The 12,100-nt window shown below is 34.0% G+C and overlaps 1 protein-coding gene across 2 annotated transcripts in view; it reads right to left on the bottom strand.

Moving 5' to 3' along the window:
- Positions 1–635: 635 nt before the first annotated feature.
- Glra3 (glycine receptor alpha 3) overlaps positions 636–12,100 on the bottom strand; it is a 137,897-nt gene continuing 126,432 nt past the window's right edge. Inside the window, exons 9-10 of one of the 2 annotated variants that reach the window (XM_035451293.1) lie at positions 11,921–11,965; positions 636–1,124 (exon numbers count right to left, since the gene is read on the bottom strand). In XM_035451293.1, the coding sequence (XP_035307184.1) occupies positions 846–1,124; positions 11,921–11,965 (324 nt within the window). In that variant the 3' untranslated portion in view covers positions 636–845. The remainder of the gene's footprint in view (positions 1,125–11,920; positions 11,966–12,100) is intronic. The other variant, XM_027394105.2, reaches the window with a different exon arrangement.

The following is a 12,100-nucleotide window of genomic DNA, read 5'->3' as shown; positions in this document are numbered from 1 at the left end:
TAATTAATATTGAAAGTCTCATTCTAAACTAAATAGAAAAATCTTATTGAATTTTGTTTAATTAAATAAAAACAAACATAGAGACAAGCTACTATTAAATTAACAAAAGCAAATGTGCTGGCTGAAAATTTTTCATTGTTTGGCACTAATTAAAAATTAACATAACACTTATTTACAAACTAAGTCTGTCCTAAATATCTTTACCTTCATTCTTAGAAATAGAAAGGTAAGTAGAATTTTTATATAATATAATATGTAATTTTATATTTCAAATTTCCATAGATATTTAGTATTCTAAATGATGGCTTTAATATTGACCATCTAATTTAATATTGTGTTATTGTATATGTTGGTTCTACAATTTTCCTATGGATAGTGTTCTAACTGGAGTGAACTTGCCACTGAATGACATTGTTATTTCCTTTTAAAATACAGTATATATCTCAAACTATTATTTTTTATTATCTTCATCATTTTGTTATATTTGTCTCATGAATTTTACTGTGCAAATCTTGATTCCACATTATTTGCTATAACTGAATTAAAAGTCAAGAAATCTGAAACTAGTTATTATGTCTACTGTATGTGCTAGTATAATATTATACAACACATATTGACATGAAGAAAACGGATCATCTTGTAATAAGTAATATGAAACAGGAACCCACATTGCGTGTTTTGTATCCCTCAAAAGAACCGATCTGTCTCATTATTTTACATGGAAAATCAAAATAAACTTTCCCCGTATGCTGTCCTAATGCATTGATCATACCTTGCATACCACATGCACACACACCCAGTCTGATGTCAGTGACACTGCAGTGTTTCTGTATGCCTTCAGAGACTTAATCTTGCTGCTGATGGATGTCTTCATGCCTAAGAATTTTATAGATAACCCAGTAGAAAATGTTAAAAATCAGAAACGCCAATGGAAAGCAGGCTCGGGAGATGGTGTCAATCTTCTTGGCCCTGTCGATGAACACTTTCCTCATTTCATCCGGGCTCTTTGGCATTACCTGGAGAGCGTGGTTGGGGCCTTTTGGAAGCACACCATCTTTTGCTTGCAGACACGGCCCCATTCCATAAGCTGTGAAGCTGAACCGACTCTCCCTCACCTCATCTTCCTGTTTGTAGAAAATACCAGGGGATGTTTTAGTAAGGAAACAGGGCTTGCAATTTCAGAACCACAGCTTAACCGTTATTATGACGTATGTTTGCTTTAATATGAAGAACAAATAGCTGAAGCACATGAAGACATGAAAATGAGTTGATTTGAGGTTTTCCGTGTTTTGCTACCTCATAGAGGTATGCTCATTAATATGACGCTCGCAAATGAAGTTTTAATGGAGAGATAAAAATTCTGTGGTGTTTGCATGTCACAAAGTATCTAGAGTAAGATAAAAAGCTAAAGAGAATTTATTATAAATATGTGTATCTTAGAATTTTTTGGTTGAGAGTTTAAATGTAAAAATACCCAATAAAAGGTATTTTAAATAGCAGAATTATTGACTGAAATTTTCGTTCTCACGGAGACATTTTAATACTTATTTATTACAACTCTAGTTACTTCCTTGGAAAATACAGTCTAGGAGAAAATGCTTCTTGCTTCTTGTTACCTTTTGTGTTGGTTCTTTATTTTATAATATTCTGTTTTCTATAGCTACAAGAAAATAACATGCTCTAATATGTGTAAGGCTACATCACAGATACTGTAGTTTGGTGAATTATGACTAGAATTTGAAAGCTTTACTTCATATTAAAACAGTGAACTTATTATCACTTCTTGCTCCTTTGGCTAAGATCATAAAGTTAAAATTTATAAATAAGGTTTGAAATTATACCATTAACTTATAGATATGGCAAATTAAAATTCCCATATGGTTACATACATAAACACTAAATTTGGGGCTGGGCAAATAGCTCAATGGCTAGGAGCACTTCCTGCTCTTATAGATCTGAGTTTGGATCCCAGCACCCACACAGTGGCTCACTAAATGCATTTCACTCTGGCGTAGGGGGTTTGCTGCCCTCTCCTGGCTTCCATATACACTGCAAGCACATGGTACAAACAAACTTCCACAAACATACATACACATAAAATGTTAAATTAAAACCTCTATAAAGTTTAGTGGAAATTAATAAATATAACATCCTTGTGATAAAATATGCTAGTAACTAATATATAATAAAATCAATGAATACTTTAGAATGTGAGAATCAATGTGTACTGATAACAAGTCTCATATTTTTTCCCTAGTAAAACTTCTAGTTTAAAGGTACTAATTAATATTTTTATAGGTATAAAGCTGCTATGATATTTCTCTTTTATATTAGTTTAAGAGATAAAATAATTATTTGGCTCAATTTGAAAACTGCATTAGGTGTATGAATGTAGCTGCTCAATAAACTGTTATAAAATATGAAAGTGAAAAATAGAAATAATTATGGATTATAAAAGTGAGAAAATGAACAAGGTTGATTCAGTAATATATGAAGTAGTTTTCTAGAATAATGAAGGTGAGGCAATCCACCTAAAAGACAAAAGCATATAATTACTGGAAACATTTCAACTGTAAGACTCATTAAGCAATTGGACTTTGGTGAAAGCAATTAAAATATGACAGTTAAAATCACCTTGAAATAAAGCTTCCATCCAAGTTAGCTGTGACTATTGTTGCAATCTTGTAAAAAAGAAAATGAAAACAGTTTTCTTTTTTTCAGGATTCTAGTAAATGTGCTTAATTATGTGGCCATGTTTTGACTTCCAAAAAAACATTTTATGGCAAATGTAATGCATGCTTTGAAATTGTCTGTCTTTAAAAAAGTACATATGAATTCAATTGATATTATATAAAAAGGTATATTATTGTTTTTAATATTAATAAATTATGCTGTGCTTGCATACCTGAATGGCAACATAAGTTACCTCAGTAATTTAAATTATGTGTACAGGTCATTTAATGCTGAAATGCAATATAGTATTTAAATTCTGTCCATGCACATGTTTAAAATACATCATTAAAAGGACAAGGCAGCTTCTCCATGAGCATTCACATATGCTGTCACATTAGCTGAATTGAAGAGTTAATTATTAAAATACTGAGATTTCATGATTTTACAATATATGTCTAACAAAACATTTCATTGACTACCTTTCTTCCCATTCATTCTGGACTATTTATTTTGAAATATTTTAGACCACAGCTACTCCTCTCAAGTAAAGGTATTTTTATTGAAAATTAAACATAATGAATGAACAACCAAGTTTTTTTCTGTTGTGTCTTTTTATATACCTGGCTAGTGGAATGACATCAGTCCTGAGCTGTTATGACACTCTGAGAAATACCCCTGGTTTCTAAGGTATCATTTTCTTGAAAATGCAGAATCAAGCTAAATGGGGAATGGAGTCAGTCTCATTCACTGTGAGGAACTGAAGGAGGACAGAAGCATCAAGAGGGCTGTACGTAGGTCTGTACATCTTTAGCCAGTGTGATTGGCAGTATAAAAATGGGTTAAAATAAACTCTATGACTTATGTGTGTAAAGGAAATCACATACCCCTTGTCTTTTGTGCTTGCATCTGTGTGAATGAGGAAGCAAAGAAGCTGTCCTCTAGAGAAATGGTTCAGACTTCTGTAAGATGACAATGGGGCTATACTCAATTGAAAGGTTGTTGTTGTTGCTTAGAGGGTGTGAACAACATTTCAACCCAAATTTCAGCAAGTGGACACAGAAGACACATTTTAGAATAGTTCCACCTCAATATGCCTAGACGTTTTTGGTCAGGTAGCCTCTGATGAGAATCCGATGCTGATTGGCTCTGCATTTAAGGAAGCAAAGGATGTTCAGAAAATTATTGGGCCTGAGTCTTATTACAGAAATATGGATGGCACAGATTTATTCCCTAGGGAAGTATTCTGTGGAAGAGCAATGAGATAAAAATTGTAGAGGATGTGCCTCAAGCTCCAGTGACTTCTTTCTTAACTAACCATCCTCAAGCAATTGGAACCAACTAGTAGTAAGGACAGCAGCATGGGAAACAGTTGGTTTTCTGACCTGGCTCAAGGTGAAAACTTGAAAGAATATTTTGTTTAGTATTGATTACATCTATAATTCCTGGTGGGTGACACTCAAAACTAATATTTATGGATAATCATACCCAATAAAATATATGAGCTATATTATAATAATAAATTTATTTATATATGTGAGCAATTTGAAGGATGTAGGCAGTTAATCTTAATTAAGAAATTTGAATTCAGTATATCCAACTCAATATTTCATCATTTGTACAACATATAAATTGAAAAAATTCACCTTTCTAATACTAAGTCTGGTGTGTACTGTGCATTTATTCATCTATAAATTCAAACTATATTTCTAGTATTTGGTAGTTATACATTGTCAGGAGCTACCAAATAGGGCAAAATAGTTGCAGTGTAATTATCTGTAGAGTTAATGTAGCTCTGTGTGGTCCATCCTTTCATGAATCTACAGGACAATCAATGTAGGAGCTAACGATAGACTTTCAGATGATGCAGCATAAGAAAGTTTGGCAGAAATGCTGAATTCCTGCATGCAGTGTTCTTCTTCAGGAATTACTGGGTGATCAGTGTCCATTTGTCTAGCTGGAGAAGTCTGTAGTGCTGTTAATTCACTCTGAGAAGAGAAATTATTTCTCACTACTGTGAAGGGGAATGGTCTTGTACAAATTAAGTGCAGTAGGAAACCTAGGCCAGCCACATCATCATCAGAATGTTTGGTAGAAATGCTGAATTCCAACTTGTAGCATTCTTATTCATGAATGTCTAGCCATAGTGATCAAGTCACACCCTCTCATCTAAACTCTGTAGAATGACCATGGGTAGGGGAAGCCTTCCTTTACAGAAAGTGGAAGGATGTGTAGATTCATGAGCACATTTATTCTTGCAAAGATCATGCTGAGTTCACTAGTGGGAAGAAAGTCTCTCTTGACTATTTAAAACTTCACACATGGTTATGAAGAAACTAAAAGGTAATAATAAAAACAGGTAGGATTCCTGTGAGTGATTTCCTGGCACATCTGGGAGACTGGATATAGGATGAATTTTAGAAGCTACCACTCTAAAAGAAGTCCCCTAGATTTATTTGTATCATATACTAGGTGAAATGATAATATTGGAAAATGAAGATAAAGACACTGATCAAAAGTTTTTAATTTATCTCATCTCCTCACATAGATCTAATTGGACAAATGAAGTTAAGGTGGTTGACACACATAAAGACAGTCTTGAAGGCCAGGACTTTCTTACCCAACTCTGAGTAAGAATTAAAGATAAAACATGTAAAATAGACTGGTCAAGGACAGTAAAAAAAGATTTTTGGGATAATATAAATCAGTGGAAAATATATGATACTATTACCAAGAAGCCAGAATGCAAAAAGAGAAGACAAAGAGAAGCTGGTGAAAAGAAAAGCTAAGTGACTGGCTATGGTTGTAGGTTATCAGTAGTCAAGAAGATTCCCAGTAGGCATCTTCCCGGTAGGAGTACAGAGGGGACATTGACTCCATGTGCAATTGAAAGAATAGAACACACATTGCTATTTCTGGTCTGAACCTAATATTGATTAGAAAGTGTTTTAGTATAGCTTTAATTGGATGTATTAGAATGGACCTGTTAAAATTATCCAACTCTTCATCTAAGTAAATATCAAAATGGAGGAAAGAACTCTGAAGGAGAGAGAAAGAAAAGAGATTCCTTAATAGAGGGAGCCATTATAGGTCTAAAGAGAAATCTTGCACTAAGAAACTGTCTAGGAATCCATAAGGATGACCCCAACTAAAAATCTAAGCAATAGTGGAGAGGCTACCTTAAATGTTCTTCCCCTATAATGAGATTGATGATTACATTAAATGCCATGCTAGAGCCTTCATCCAGTAGCTGATGGAAGCAGAAGTAGAGATCCGCAGCTGAACACTGAGCTAAACTCCTGGAGTCCAGTTGCAGAGAGGGAGGAGTGATGAGCAAAGGGGCCAAGAACATGCTGGAGAAACCCACAGAAACAGCGGACCTGAGCAAGTAGGAGCTCAAGGACCCCAGTCTGAGATCTGGGGAACCAGCATAGGACCGAACCAGGTCCCCTGAATGTGGGTGTCAGTTGGAGGGCCTGGGCAGTATATGGGGCCTCTGTCAGTGGAACCAGTATTTATCCCTAGTGCACAAATGGACTTTGGGAGCCCATTCCCTATGGAGGGATACTCTCTCAGCCTAGGTACACAGGGAAGGACCCAATTCCTGCCCCAAATGATATGACAGACTTTGATGATCCCACATGGGAGGCCTTACCCTCCCTGGGGAGAGCATGGGGGCTTAGTGGGAGGCATGGGAGGGAGAGATAGAGAAGGAACTGAGATTGGTATATAAAATAAGATTGTTTTTATTTAAATAAAAATTTAAAAAAGACTATTATTGGTTGAAAGTTGAAACTTGGAATCCTCAGCTCCCATGAAGTGAATGCAGGCAGGGGTGTTAGTCCTAATAAGTGTTGCTAGAACAGTCTGTGTGGCCCTTGAGCAAACTAGACAGATTTTGTCAGGCTGGATATTATTTGTGTTCAGTAAAGAGTTCCTACACTCATCTTCACATGCTGGATATGGTAAAATTTTCAGAGTTTTTCCAGGTCAAGGGAAGTAGTTATCATTTGACTGATGTTCCTGATATTTTCTTTTTAATCTTGATCTAACAATAAGGCCAAACACAGTATACATTTATGTGAGAGAGATATAGTTACTGTCTCCTTTCCTCTCAGGGAAACTTCATTCTCCAGCTTCTTCCAGAAAACTGGTGCACATTTTGTAGGGATCACAGTTAAAGTTAATCAGTTAATAACGGTGGTAACTTTCTCTTCAAGGGAAACATCAGACAGATATCAAAGCTTTGGTAGCACATGCAATAGGCAATAGAAACCAATTAATCCAGACTCTAGGTTCAAAATCATTGGTCCACACCCAGGAGTAACTGAGTCTAAAGCCAATAGCTGCAATTCACAAGCATTGAAGGAAAAATTGCCATGTCTTCTGGACTCAACTAAGAGAAAACCAACATATAATACTACTGAGCTCTGTTGGGTCTACTATAGAATTTTGTTGGCCCCTCTGTATAATGTAACTAGAAGATAAATTGCATTTGAAATGGGAACACGAACAAACTGAGAGATCTGAGACTCAGGGCCTTAAAACTCACTCGTGAAAGTATCCAGTTCGGAAATGCATGTCGACTGCAATTTCTGGGAAAATACATATAGTGGAATTTTAAAATGACTGCCAGAGTGTCGAGAAATAAAATTTTTGATGTTATTAGAAAAGATGATACATTTCGATGATAGCTATGGGAATTCTTATGGAGTTTGGTAAGAATATCCACCAAGACTGAAGCAAACAGCAGACATTGCTCCATATTTTGTTCTGAGATATTTTACAAGGGGTCATGTGAAAAGAGAATTTCAATCAATAGTCTTTTATAAAATGAATATCATATATTGATAAAATGAATATATATATATGTATGTATGTCAATTATAGTAAGATACAGTGAAATATAGTAAGATTATGGTTAGATTACATGTATAACTCCCTCCTTAATGTTTCTAGTCTAGTAGATACCTTTCAAGCATTCTTTATACAGTTAAGATAATAAGCAGATAACTGTAAATGTCTACAAGTTTAAATAATTTTTACAAATTTATTGTAAAATGCATAAGTAACAGAGAAAGGCAATTAAATTAATTTCAATTTAGTTGGTTTTGAAATGTGTGGATTTTAAAAATTGCTAGTAAATGCAATAATTGCTTATTTTGTTGGTGATACTATCTTTTAGAGAAGTCTGCAGTCAGATAAAAGATGGTAATTTTTTTAAATTAGTATAAATTGTTACTCAATATACCTTTACACATTTCTGTGTTGTTTCAAAAAATAAGTCTTAAGAAAATGCAAGTATAGTCAATCAAACTATTTCATAGTTGAAAGTCAAATGAAATTGTTCGAACACTAACTAGTTGAAGGAGAGTTTGCATTTATTAAAGAGCTGAGTACATGCTGGAGGTATTGAATAGTGAGGGGCAAACAAGTGGCAAATGTTAAGTTTTTAAAGATGAATGTTAAGGATCTAGATGAATTATGAAAATAGAATATAGATATTTTAATGGAAACATGAGAAGTCCACAGAACTTTTTTTAAAAAATATATCCTTACTTCTTACTTATTGAATTCTGACAGTGAATAGTAACTATTTATTGGGAGTTAGGAGATTAGATCTGGCTGTATGTGGTAAAGCACCATGTTTGTTTTAGTTAACTTTGGCATAGAGGCCATTATGGCATATTTTAATTTCAAGTAAGATGGGATTATATTACTTGCTTTGTCCTTTTAATTATTTATCTGTTTGCCTATTAATTCTCTCTGTGTTTGTGTGTGTATGTTGGTGAGGATATGCCATAGGATGGCACAGGTGTGGAGATAAAAGGACAATTTGGGGGAGTCAGTTCTCTCCTTCCCACCTTTGTTCTGAGAATAGAACCCAGGTCAGGACTTACCTACAGAACAGTCTTGCTAGACCTACACTACTTTACTGAATATTATTTTATAAATAGTATTCAAAATAAACCCCAAATGAATAGTTTGCTTAACATAAATTATAAATAACTCAGAAAATAACCAAAATCTTTATTTTAGTTGAGAAGATAAAATTTCAATACCTCATAAGGGTGAGTTTTAGAAAAGAATTCTTTTGGTGTTTAATTATTCAGAAACCACCATTTAAAGGCATTCATAAAAATTTTAAGTCATACTTATTTAAAGAATAAGTTAGTTCTACAATGGAGCATAAGTAAATCTAGAGTGGAACATATTAAATGACTCCATGTATGTGGATACCATATAATTTCAGCCATGAGGTTTCATCTTTTCAACCAACACATTACACATATAGTTTGTATTTGTTTTAAGACTGTAGAGCTGACAAAACACAAGACAGAAACATAGTTTACATATTAGTCTTTAAAGTTATATTAAACTATTTTAAAGTAAGACAACAGATACATTTACAATGAAAGTAATTTTAATGTTTTAGTAATTTTCAAAATGCAGTTATAGTATCTCTATTTTAAAAAGAAAACTATGAACCTAGCTAAAAACAAATTTTGGTCATATTTTCTTAAGTATAATACTAGCTCATTCCTATTTTATTTGCATATGCAGATAATACTTAGGAGACAGACTTTCTAGAATAATGTGCAAATGAATTTTCTCTTAGCAAAGCATTGCGTTATTGTTGTAGTGTGGAGGAAGCTACATGAAATGCATTGAAGCAGTCCAATGTCACTCAAAGCTCTCAACAGATAATGCATGTTCGGAAATAGTACAGTGTCTTTGTATCACTCCGTACTTGAAAATAGTAACCTCTAATCAAAATATTTTTATATCATGCATGCACCCACACACATTCAGCACTGGAGATAGCATCTATGACATGGCGAGGTGGGAGTCAGCACATAGCAGGCTATGACAGTGTGAGGTGGGGAAATTTGGATATAAGAGCAAACTTTTACTCTTCCAAATAGACAAAGGGTTCTTTTGTATCTCTAACAGAAAAGGAAAGATGTGTAATTCCAAAGATTACATACCAAGGGTCAAGCCAATACTATACTAAATTACAAAAACAACATTTCTAAGAATTCCATCTGCACAATTGTAGAATCTCTTCTTGCAACAAACCTTCTGTAAGGAGGCTGATTTTATTTACTTTGGCTGTTGTCCTGAATTAGGATGTGGAAGGAAATTCATGCAAATTGTTGCTCCTGAAAGTGGACACACTGTATTCATTTGGTTTTATTTTGATTATGTGGATTTAAGACTTGGATTTCTTAGAGCCTTTCATAGCAGAATAGGTACTTAAAGAGGATAAAGAATTTTGTCAGCCCAGTTTGAGAAAAATACTTTACAAAAGTTAAAGTTACCACTTCCAGATTTGTACAATGCTTATTCTACTTGTTAAAAACAGGCAACTCATACTTGTCTAAAGAAAGTGTTAACATTACCATATTGTTTTCCTGTTGAAAATAATTGATTGTGAGATAAGGGTAAGATTTCATCAGAAATATTTATAAAGCCATAATTAGTAGAATGTGCAGTTTTCATTAGTTTCTGAAATCTTTCAAGTTAGTAATGATATCTAACTATGCAGATTTTATAGACAGATTTTACATATGCATATCTACTTATTATATTTTAATATATATGCATGTATATGACCCTGTATTCAAATCACTAATCTGACTATTGAGATTTCATGAAATTAAAATATTGCTTATAGGATAGTTATAGCCAATCAATTATATGACATTTTTCACAGATAAAACTAAGAAATATTGGTATTGGAAAATGACACATAGATTTGACTAACAAAGTAAAATAGTTAAATGACTGTAGATTCTAGAGGAACTTAGTAAGTACTTGACTTAGTTAATTATATTGCTGTGATGAAACACATTGACTAAAAGCAAATTGGGGAGGAAAGAGTTCATTTGGCTTTTACTTCCACATGATAGTACATCACTGAAGTACAGGAACCCAAACAGGACAGAAACCTAGAAGCAGGAGCGTCCAGAGGCTAAGAAGGGGTGCTGCTTATTTACTTGCTCCTCAGGGCTTGTTCAGTCTGCTTCTCCTACAATCTTGGATCACCAGCTCAGTGACAGCACCATCCACAAGGGACTGGGCCCTCCCACATTGATCACTAATTAAGAAAATGCCCTACAGCTGGATCTTATGGAGTAATTTTTCTCAGTTGAGATTACCTACTTTCGGATGATTCTAGCTTGTGTCTAGTTGACATGAAATTAGCCTATTCGGTACTTTAAAGTAGTACTGGGTCAACATACTATGTAAGAAAGTTGAGATGGTAAAAAGGCTCATTTAATATTATTTCATTTACAGGATTCTTAATTGGGGACATTAAGAATGCACAGCAGAATGCATCTTGGAAGCTATTTTAACCTGTAATTTACCCTGAAATTCTAGTTTAGCAAACTAGACTATTTGTAATGTAATTTCACAGACCAGATTTTTGGCTATGATACAATTACAAATCACCTATAGACCAATACTGTAGATTTCCTTCCTAGATAATTACATATCAATCATGCTTGGATGTGTGTCTTTGTGATATCTCTATACATTTTAATTTATAAATTTGAAAAGATGCTCTAATTAAAACAAATTTGTTAATTTCTATACATAATCTTTTAATGAACATATTCTAAAGATACACAGACTGCACAAAAGCATTTTGAACCTCATTCTCAGGTTGCTTGTACAGCTGCTCTTAGGATTGTGTATATAAATAAGTTTTCTATTTATTTCCTTACTTATTTATTGCTATTTATTTATTTATTAGTGAATCTGGTCTCTTTTTATAGCTCTGGCTCATCTGGAATTTGCTGTGTAGGTTGGGCTGGCTCAAACTCACAGAGATCTTCCTGCCTCTGCCTTCCTAGTGCTGGGATTAAAAGTAAGTTCTACTACATGCAGCTCCCATTTATTTTTAAGTTAATTGTCTCCAGTTCTATGATATTCCCCTGTGAAGAACACTGTAAGAAATATATATAATATTTTTAAAATTTGTATGTTTAAAATCACTTTGACTAGTTATATTCAACTGTAAACAAAATGAATCATAACTGAGCCTTTTATTGAGCAAGGAAAGACAAGAGCTATACTCCCAGAAGAGATGATTGTTCCTAGCTGAAGAGAAATGCTGTTTGCTTAGCTTTAAGTAGGAAAGGGTCTGTGTTTCCCCACCAAACACTGCCTCAGAGCAGAATGTGCTGTTTGCGTTTTAGAGATGATCACATTCCTCTACTTAGAGTTAAGAAAGTCAATTTACCGTGTCTGAGAAACGGTAAAACTTCTCCAGTGCAAAAGCTTCTGTCTGTGGGAAGGTAAAGTGGACCAAGAGGGATTGAGAAACCAGAGAATCAAGTCATGTATAATTACACAATTGATTTTAATCACATACACCATTTTAGCATACATATGTATCAATTCATTGATGTCCACATACACA

This window comes from Cricetulus griseus (assembly GCF_003668045.3).
Source record: "Cricetulus griseus strain 17A/GY chromosome 1 unlocalized genomic scaffold, alternate assembly CriGri-PICRH-1.0 chr1_0, whole genome shotgun sequence".
In the NCBI taxonomy this organism is placed as follows: Eukaryota; Metazoa; Chordata; class Mammalia; order Rodentia; family Cricetidae; genus Cricetulus; species Cricetulus griseus.
The sequence above is the reverse complement of the archived record's forward strand: the minus strand, read 5'-3'. Positions and strand labels throughout refer to the sequence as shown.